Source organism: Helobdella robusta (genome assembly GCF_000326865.2).
Source record: "Helobdella robusta unplaced genomic scaffold HELROscaffold_32, whole genome shotgun sequence".
In the NCBI taxonomy this organism is placed as follows: Eukaryota; Metazoa; Annelida; class Clitellata; order Rhynchobdellida; family Glossiphoniidae; genus Helobdella; species Helobdella robusta.
The window spans coordinates 2,072,484-2,083,824 of NW_008704589.1; the positions used below are offsets into that span (position 1 = coordinate 2,072,484).

General features: G+C 32.7%; 1 protein-coding gene across 1 annotated transcript; it reads left to right on the forward strand.

Moving 5' to 3' along the window:
* Window positions 1–912: 912 nt before the first annotated feature.
* HELRODRAFT_175208 (hypothetical protein) lies at window positions 913–3,356 on the forward strand (the record flags this gene model as incomplete). Its single annotated transcript, XM_009022644.1, has 2 exons — window positions 913–937; window positions 2,872–3,356. The coding sequence occupies 2 exons, from the start codon at window positions 913–915 to the stop codon at window positions 3,354–3,356; spliced, it is 510 nt and encodes a 169-aa protein (XP_009020892.1).
* Between the last annotated feature and the right edge of the window lie 7,985 nt (window positions 3,357–11,341).

Here is an 11,341-nt window from a genome sequence, read left to right on the forward strand (position 1 = left end):
ACGCGCAAGTATGTAATCTTCCGACATTTGCATTTTGCATCAAGAGACTATCAGTGCGGAAGGCAATTATCCTGATAAACATCGCAACTCTGCTTGATTGATGTGCAATCATTGCGTGCTGATAAGAGCGGTTCAATTAGACTGCTAGACGCTGTAGTCAGCTAAGTTCAGCTCTTATAGAATTAGCTTCGATCAGCTAGCTATTTTTGTCTGCTATCTAATGAGCTGGTGAGCTCTCTTTTTAATTATAATTCACGGCAATTATAAATAGCCAGTGTTAGGGACGATTTGAAATGAAATTATTTAAAATCATGATTTTATTCCTTTTTCCGTATTTCAAATTTAAAATCATTTCAAAACAAGTGATTTTGTTTTTAATTTGAGTCATTATCTCATTAAAAAAAACACAAAAACACCACCATACAACAAACAACACCATCAACACTTTCAAAACAACAAACAAAGACAACATACATATTGATAGATAAGATTAAGAAAGAATTATGGAGCAATTGAAAATTTTAAAATAATGAGCCATAGAAAAAAGCTAATTGAAAAACAATTAATCTTCTTTTGTGGAAGACCAACAATATCCCAGCGATGGACTAAAATGTAATGACGCTAACAAGAATAATCTCAGTGCGATGTGTTTGTGGCTGGTGAGAATGATGAATGAAACATGGTGAAGATGATAATGAAAGTAAAGTTGGATGAAATAAGTCTAGGAAGATGATGGTGACAAAAATGGAGACAAAAATGATAACAGATGATAAGAATAATATTGACTATTAAGGTTCTTGCGGCAATATTAATGATAACAGATGATGACGATGATGAAATTAAGGAACAAAATGTTGATGCCGATGATAATTAGGTGAGATATTAAAATGACTCAAATGTTGATAATAAGAAATGGCCAAATCTAGCGATGTAGATGGTGGAGATATGATAGATAAAGTGATAAAGACGATGATGAAGAAGATGATAACAAACAATATGATGGAGCTAGTTAATTAAGGCGTCAATCATCGTTTACGAGAATCTGATGAGATTTAGTGTGGATCAAGTAGATAGGGCATAACAAGACGGTTTAACACTGGTGTGTTGTAATAACGTTACTGTAATCTTGTTGTAATGTTTTTTTTAATGTTATTAGCGTTGCTGTAATGTTGTTGATGTTGTTGATGTTGTTGTAAGGCTGTATTTAGGTGTGCGTCATATTTTCAGTTTGTTGTTGTAGTTGCTGTTGTTGTTGTTTTTGAATCGTATTCACAGCATTGTTTTTTTTTTGCTTTTTTATGTGATGTCATCAATGATGTTGCTGTTTTTAAAATTTTGATAAAATATTTTTTTGATTTTGTAACGTCATAATCTATTGAGTTCACTTTGTCGTCTTTGTTGTTATTGTTGTTAATGTAATTTCGGGAATGTTTTCTTTTCTGGCATATGTTATTGCTGAACTTGACGTTATGGGTTTAAAATGTTGTTATTTGTGTTGTTTTTATTGTGTTATTGTTATTGTTGTTGTTGTTGTTGATCCCCGATGTTGTTGTTGTCAAGTGATGAATCGAGACATTGCGTTGGAATGTTTTGTTCGTTAGTTTGAGGAAGAAAAAAAAAATAATTATATTGTTTTTCCCAATTCACATTTTTCTACACTAACGTCACAAGCATTTTTTCAAATAAATTTTCTAGAAAATATATGATTTTTTTCTTGAATAAAAATTGAGATATTTTTCCATTTCGATATTTTGTTGTTGTTGTTGTTGTTGTTGGTTTGTTGCCTGCTTATAATTTTATTGTGAAATTACAAAGCTTTGACGTCGTTATTAGTTTTGTTGATGTTTTGATTTTCCTGTTAATATTGATGTCATTATGTTAATGTTTTTTGTTTGTGTTGATATTTTTGTTGTTGTTGTTATAGTTAATGCTATTGTTGTTGTTTTGTTGTTGTTAAAGTTATTGTTATTGTGTTAAGCTGTTGATGTATACCTTGTATTTTACTGCAACCATAAATATTTGATCCAATCCAAACGTTACATCTGTTACCTTTGATTTAGCTGATGTGCTACTATAAACTCTCCCTCATAGTAATAATAACAACAATTACATTAACATAATTATTGTTACTATTGTATTATTTCTACTATTCTTATTATTGTTATCATAATAATAACACAAGTGGTTGAGATCTTATTTGAAAAAAAATTAGATGAAATTAAATCCTAAAATATCACCGATTATATTCTGTCAAGTTTTGGTAAATATTTTTCCAAAATTTTCAACGTTAATAAAAATTATGATAACGAAATAATACAGTAATAGTTTTAATGATAATAACAATAATAATAAACTATAATAATAAAAATAATAATAACAATAAATTATATAAAAATAATAAAAGCAAAACCTACTGACCTATATGATTCGTAAGGCAGTAAAAATCGCCCAAATTTGCATTGAGAAAATTGGCCACAAAAAAAACTTGTAGCAAAAAGTGCCTAACCGCAGTTTTTTGAAACTGTTATCAATTTTTTTTATAATAATATTTTTAATAAATGTCTATTCGTATTATTTAAATTATTATTATTATTATTATTATTTAAATTATTATTTAAATTATTATTATTATTAGTATTATTGCATGGTTTTTGAACAAGAGAGTCACTTTGCATAACTGACTGTTTATTTTAGCAATATGAGTTTTATTGATGTTTTATATATATTTGAATTCTACATCAAATTGTAGGATAATTTATAGGGGAAAATGACTGTGTTTTTAAAATTAGGTTTTATCAAATATTTTAAGTTTAATGGTTTTATTGGTTTAATTTTAATCTCTGTAAACGCAACAATGTGCTCGCATTGCAGTTTTTGGGTTAAAGTTTCTAAATAGTCACTTCTGGAGAGGTGTTGTACAGCTAGCTCTGTTCCTTTTAACTCTAACAAAAATAGTTCACCGAACAATAACGTTAAACATTTCTCCAAATTTAAAAACAAATAATAATAATATTTTACTTGATAATCCAAATAACCGGCTGACTTTTTGTTGCGGCAAACCTTGCAAAGATCGGAAAGGACTGTCAATGCATCAAAGAGTATGTAAAGTTTACAAATCTCTCAAGTCCAGGAAGTCCGAGGTGGAACCAAACAACAGCGAGGACAACAATCCAACAACATTCCAACACACGTCAACTCCAACAACTACTCCAAAACCATTTCCTGGAATAAAACTGTCCAAATCGTCATCGCATTGGGCTGAAGCCTATGTATTTTTCCATATGGAACTGAAGTGTCTTGAGGACAGCCTGGATGTTGACAGCTTCGCCATCAGTTTTCAAAATATAATCTACTAATATTTTGCGTTCAACTGTGGTACGTTAGCAAAAGATTCAAAACCTGACAAGCACAGAAATTGCAATAATCGACGCTTAAAAACAGTATTAAGAAACTTAAGGACATAGCCATTTTATTATTTTACCTTTTCATTGTTTCCATGATCATCATTATTACCATCAGCATCACCACACGATCATCATCCTTAACCCTCATCATCATCACCATCATCATCACCATCATCCTCCTCCTCCTCCTCACCATCATCATCTCACATGAGATACAAAAAAGCACCGATCCACAATCGGCCAACAATATTGTTGTTGCCACCAAATGCCAACTCATTATGGGATAAAAAAAAACTAACGACATCTCGCTAACGATCCAATCAGCGTACGTGCGTGAAAATGTGCGTGCGTGCGTGTGTGAATATGTCTGTGTGTCTGTGTGTGTGTGTCTGTGTGTGTGTGACTCAGTATGTCTTTGTCTGTCAGTGTGTGCGCGTGTGTATCGGTATGTTTTTTTTCTGTCTGTGTGTGTGTGAGTCAGTATGTCTTTGTCTGTCTGTGTGTGTATCAGTATGTTTTGGTTTTGTCTGTGTGTGTGTGTGTATGTCAGTATGTTTTGTCTGTCTGCCTGTCAGTATGTTTTTGTGTGTATATTTGACTGCATGTGTACTTCTCTGTGAGTGTATGTACTCGACTAGTAATTATGTGTGTGTGAGTGTCGTGTGCGTTTTTGTCTATAAACAACATGTTAGTGTTTATTTTATAACTTTTGGAATAATTTAAAAATTGATATTGCCAGAAATTTGGCATAACTAAAAATGAATTTGAAGAATCCTGGTTTTGATAATGCGTAATGCTGGTTGTTGAACTACTCTGATGATCTACAGTTAGTTATCCATTTACATGCACGTGCAAGTACGTACTGCAAACATACATGTAGTACAAAAAAAATATGTTCCATCTGGAGAAGTCTTACAACAATATTACACATTAACTCGCAATACTTATGAATTGTGAGTAAGTGTGTATGTAAGTGTGAATATGTTTCTACATGTCTGTATGTGTGCGTGTGTGTGAACGTACATAAACGTGTGTGTGTGTGTCTGTGTAAACACGTGTGCATGCGCAAATATGCAGATGTTTGTGTTTGCGTTTGTATTCGTCTTGCGCGAGAGAATAAATGCGTATTGATATTTAAATTTTGGGTCGTTTCGCAAACAATAAATTGTTTTTTTAATATCGATCTGCGCTTACGTGTCGGAAATATCCGTGAGTTTAAGAAATACGTGTAAACATGTGCGTGTGCGTGTGCGTGTGTGTGTGTGCGTGTGTGTGTATGATGTGTATAATACGATTGTTTATGGAGGAATTGTGAAAAATATAATGATTTGCTTGACTTCTGAAAATATAACATTGATCTGGCAGTAGCATTAAAACATGTTCATAATGATAAAGGCGTGATAATGACGAGTAAGATTAGATGTCATCATCATATTGTTACCATTATTTACTTTATCGTCATAATAACCACCACGTCGTATCGGCTATTGAATGAATTGTTGTTAAAAAATGTTTTCATCGTTTACTCATCGCCATCTTCATCACCATTTTCATCTTTGTCGTCATCGTCATCTTTATCATCATCAGCAGCAGCACTGCTAGCGTCATTATAATACCACCAACATCTTCATTTTTATCACCATCTTATCATCATCTGCACTGCTGGTGGCATCACTTGTACCAACATCATCGTCATCGTCATCGTCCGAATAATGATAGCAGGAGTTGTTTATGCAGCGATCGATTAAGACGATGATGATATTCTTGCGTTTTGGTATATTACATTTTTGACGACGACGATGACGAAGACGATGACCGTGTAACAATAGCGGTGATATTAATGATGATAGCAGTGCAGATGAGGATGATGATGGGGAGGAAAAGGAAAAAGATGATGAGGATAACAATGGTTTTTTGTTCGTGAGGATGGTGACGACGACGACGACGATGATAATGATGATATTGTTGTTGAAAATTATGATGATGATGGTGATGATGAATATAAAGTATTGCAGGCCAAACACAATTTTTCCCAGATAATTTAAAAAAAATTCTCATAATAAAAATTATATAAACTAATCAATAAACTTATAAGTTCTTAAGGATGATGAGGATGAAATATTAATGATGACGATGATGATAATGTAGTTAGAAGACTTTAATAAATGATATTTTTTCCGTGTTTTCGTAACAATATATCAAGTGACAATAATGCATAGTGGCTTTGTTGCAGTGATGGTCTTCACCAAGTGACATCCAGACTTACCTCACTCATTAACACAGTTTTTTTGACTATCATCATCTCGTCATCATCGTCAGAGCTTCGTTATCATTATTACCATTATTATTTTTATCATCGCATTTACCAATTGTTCATCTCTTAGGTTCTATTTTACTTTCATGAAATACTTTAAGTATATTTTTCACCTGGCATATCGTCATCGTCATAACCATCATAGACATCATCATCAGCAGCACCATCGTTACTACTGTGATCATCATCATCATCATCATCATAATCATCATCATCAACAACAACAGAAGCATTAATATCGCTTCCATTAATATCATATTCACCATTAATATTTTCAACAATACAACGTCGTTACGTTTTGCGTCGTAATCACCATCATCATCACCATCACCATCATCATCACCATCACCATCATCATCATCCTCATCAGTCAGTATCATTATGCCAGCATCACCGCCATAATCACCACTAACACCATCAAAATCATTTTCATCATCTTCATCTTCTTCATTATCTTAGTCATTTTCATCTTAGTCATCATCATCTACCTACCTCATCATCTTCATCATCATCTTCTCCATCCTCTTCATCATCATCTTTCTCATCCTCTTCATCATCATCATCATCATTTTCATCATCCTCTTCATCATCATCTTCACCATCAGCATGGTCATCACCGTCATTATCATAGCTAGCGTCGTTATGGCAACAAATGGGTCATTACATGTTGAGGTGCAAACGGTCATGCGGCTATTAGTTAGGTGATTTATATGGCGGCAAAACTTTCTCATAAGTCAGCCGCCGAGCTAAGTGATTATAATGATGATGATGACGGTGATGACGACCGCGAAAAGAAAATGATGATGATCGCGAAAAGAAAATGATGATGGTGGTGATGGTAATGCAGATGATGACCGCATAATTAAAATGATGATAATAATGATGACGCTAATGATGATGACGATGACCGCTAAAGGATTATGAGGATGATGACGATGATGGTAATAATGATGATAATTACATAGTCAAACTGATGATGATAACCATGATGATGATGATGATAAAGATGATGATGATGATGATAAAGATGATGATGATGATAGTCAAGAATGAAAATGGTGATATGATAATAACAATTATCATAAACCGATCTTCTTAAACTTCTACCGGAAATTGATCGTTCGCCATGTTAGTTAAAATTAGTTTTTGGTACCATTTTATATGTTGTTAGTTTGAAAAAAAAATAATTATCAGCGATATAAAAACAATACCACAGCAATGGCTTGAAACTACGAAATAATTAAAAGATTAATTTGTTTTGTTTCTTTTTTAATTTTGTCATTCTGTCTGTTCAGATTTTTTTGTTGTTTAGTGCAATTTTACACTAAAAAATTCGAGTAAAACATTACCGAGAAATTTTTTTTTCTTTCTATAAAAAGTTTTCCAAGTAAATTCGTTCTTTGAATGGTTTTTCTTAGTTTCCACTGAAGCTAATACGTTTTTTCTTTAAGTCTATAATGCACCTGCTACTATTCAACTGAAGTTTATTCATTTCTTCGTTCACTCATTTGGATTTTTTAACGTTTTTTCCATTTGTTAATTCATTCACAGGTTTAATTGAATTGTTTAGTTGTTTTTTTCTAGTGCTTTTTTGTTGTTTGGTGTAATTTTTCGCTTATACGTTTTAAAAAAAAATTATTTTAAATCTTGCTTTCATTGTCTAAAACACACTTTTTTATTTTCTATTTTTTTTTCTTTAATTATTTTCTTCCTCAACCTCTTCCACAGACATATTCAATTCATGGTATCATAATGTTATAATACAAAACATCCCTTATGTTTACTCAAAGTCTTCAGTTCATTCATCTTCGATTACAAAATATTTGTCATACGCACACAAACACACACACACACGCACACACGCACAAACACACACACATACAGAGACTCTCATAAATACATGTTTTAATATTTATATTTATATAACATTCATCATGTTCACCCATTTATTAGTTTGTAAATAAAAATTAGTGAATGTTTGCATACTGTGATTTTGAAGGTCTGTGTTTTTGTGCGTGCGTTTGTGTGTGAATATGAAAGTGTATGCTTGTGTGTGTGTGTGTGTGTGTATGTATGCGTGTGTGTTTGCGTGTATATGTGCGTGTATACATGTACGTGTTCGTATATGTCCAACAATTAAGAAACATGTTGTAGAAGTTTATGCTTCGCCAGTCAGTTAATTAGGCGGCATCTATTTCTACATGCATGCATCCTAAAGGAGTAGCTTTCTACTCAGCTGTCAGTCTGCCTTTGCAATAAAAGAACAAAAATAATGAAAACAATAATAAATGATTATAAATGATAATAATATTGATGATACAATAATAATAATAATAAGTTCGTTTTTATCTTAGGCAGTTTTAGGAGTGGTAGCAGTAGTTTTAAAGCCTGATGCTATTGTAAAATGTTTTAATGATTTTAATTTTAATAATAACATAATCAAACTGTAACGATTATTAATTAAAAATAAACAAATTTACAAATTAGCTTGGATGTTCTATTGAAATTATTAAATTGGAAGAATTTTAGATATTGAAAGTTGGAAGCGAAACGTGAGCTTGTGTTTTCAGATTGGTGACACCCTGTCTGTAGCCTAATTGAAAGATTTCATTCGAGTGTAGAGATTTAAGATTATTTTCTAACTTTTAAACATTTGCTCACGCATTACAATTATTGTTTTACATGACAAAAAAAATATATGGGCAATTTTCAAATTCTCTGGGAGGTTTTATTTAAAAAGAAATGTTTTTTGTGCGTTCATCCATTAATTCATTCATTCACACTGTTCATAACAATCATTCATTTATTCATTCAACCATTCATTCACTCACTAACCCATTTACATTTATTTATCCATTCGTTCATTCATTCTTTCAAATATTAATTAATTTATTCATTCAATCACCCATTCATTCATTCATTTGTTCATTCATTCATTCACCCACTCATTCCTTCACCCACTCATTCATTACTTCTTTTTTTATGCTAGCCCTAGAGGCCAAAAACCTATCAAGTTCAGTCTGCCAATTATTCAATCACATCGAATTTACCTGTTAAACAACTGAGCGATGGTGGCCATGCTTTGGCAGACTTTCTTACTGCTTCTACTACCGAAAATTAATATCAATATCTCGTCGTTTCTATTGTTAGCGTGGAAGTTATTTCTGCGAGATAAAAATAACGATGGGGAAGAATAATTTTTGCGTTTTTGAGTGTCCCCTGTGAAAGTTTGATTTCCATGGGCACACTCATTTATGTATGTTTGTTTTGTTAAATCTGGATGACGTAAATGAGTGGATAATTCTATCAACATTTTGAGATTTGAGTGCGTTTGTGTGTGTGCGTTTGTTTGTATGTGTGTGTGTGTGTGTGTGTGTGTGTGTGTGTGTGTGTGTGTGTGTGTGTGTGTGCGTGTTGTTACGAGAGGGTTGAATGAAAACAATAAGAGAGTGATTATTATAACCATGCGTCTCATTGAAAGCCTGTTGGCACTGGAGTATGGAAGGTTCATTGATGGATCAGTGTGATGAGCGCTGAATGCAAGTAGAGGTTTTGCTGAATGTGAATGATTGAGTCTCGTTTCGTTATGGATATCGTAACGAAACTGTGTGTGCGTACGTGTACGTGTGTATGTACATGTGTGTGTATGTGTGTATGTGGGTTTTGTATGTAGTTTCTGTCTGTATTAATATACATACATACTATTGTTGAATTTTATAATCTAAAATACACGCAACAAAAACCAATACTCAGATTTAAACACACACACACACACTAACAGTGATACAAATACCAACACATGAAGATACCGGCAGATACACAAGAGTACCTAGAAGGATAAATTATTTAATATGGATGAGTAAGGCTTGTATGGTCGACCCGGCTTCAATTTATTAGCCATAGATATCTTCTACAATCCTATAAACATACATTAGCATGTATAATTAATATAGACGTGATATACATGCTTGGGAATATGCATAAATATTTCAATGCATACACACACACACACACACACACACACACACACACACACACACACATACACACACATACACTTTTGGAAACACCCAACTATTTAATTCGTACATGTAAGAGATCCATTGATTGGAGAGTTAAAATTTTATAAAAATAAAATTTTTAACCGTATTTAATATTGAAAATGTGATTCATGTTTTAGAACTTAAGAAATAAAAATAGCTCCTCTAAAATAGCTTGCATATGATCATATTAAAAAAATTTGACGTCTTACAATGCAGTTCAAGTCAGTTAAAATGTGTTGGACAGCTGACAACTAAAGAAATATCATAATCAGACTATAGGTTCAACATTAAAAGTTCATTAGACGATAATTGATACGTGTACAAAAACACAAAACTCAACCATCTGCATCAAATCATCTATAATCTATGATGGCAATGAGACAAAAGCTGATACATACTATTCACAACATACGATGTCAGCTCAATAGCAATCATCCATTTTTCACATCAAAACCTGACGCAACATCAACTTCAGCAGCTGTTGAAGTATTGACACAAACGTTTTTTATCTATATATTTATGTTAAATAAACATAATTCACATATACTTACAAGGCAAGTTTGGTTCGCGTGTATAAACAAACAGGCAAAATATAGTATCGATGCCTTAACAAACGACATTGTTTATACCACGTAAATAATATAAGCGTCCGAGAAGACTGCTTATAAAGGCTGCAGATCATGCGAGTGGAATGCATGCGCGAGTCTGTTTTTGTTGTTGTGTGTGGTGTCAGTATACGTATTTGTTGTTTTGCTTGTTTTTGACAATTGTCATTGATTGTTTTTAAACTTTCGTCGTCCTTATTAGATTATTGGTTAGGGCTTTTTTTTATAGTCGAACAGACACCCGTGTTAGTGTACTTTGAAAGGTTGGCTTGTCTGTCTGTGAGTAGCTAGCTAGCTAGCTACTCATAAATTTGCGTTGAGGTGTATTGCTCGTTGTATGTGTTACTTTATATTCGTTGCAAATAATAATGTGAATGTAAGTTGACAGTTATGTTTAGATATGCAAATGCATGCATGCAGGCTTGTTCGCGTCTGCTTCCTTACATCATTTTTATCAATGCTCCCTCTTCTTCTTCTCTTCTTGTTTTTGTTTCGTTAAGCTGCAACCGATGCGCTTAGTTGCTTCTAATGCCGGGAATAAATATAACTTCTTCGAAATACATGAGCAATACCGACAATAAATATTGAACGAAAAGTTTAGTGAGAAACTTATTTCATGAATCATGTCAAAAAATTAAATATTTAATTCTTTTTACTACTTTTTTTTTGAAATTGCATAAAAACCTTTCTTATTTTCATCAAATTTATGATCCGTTATTAAGTTCTGTCGGTAATAAACATTGAAGCGACCACACAAAACGTACGCCGCACAGAATTACTGAAACATACACACTAACAGATATGAGAGAATAAAAAACACACTTGAAACAAACACACAAACAGCAGAAAAACCAGAAAAAAAGTAAAAAAAAGGTAAAAAAGTTGGGAATATGCATGCGCCCATATATTTCGCCATTCAAACCATGTACGCGCTATTCCACCGAGTGCGTTTATGCAAGCTTGTTTATGCGTGCG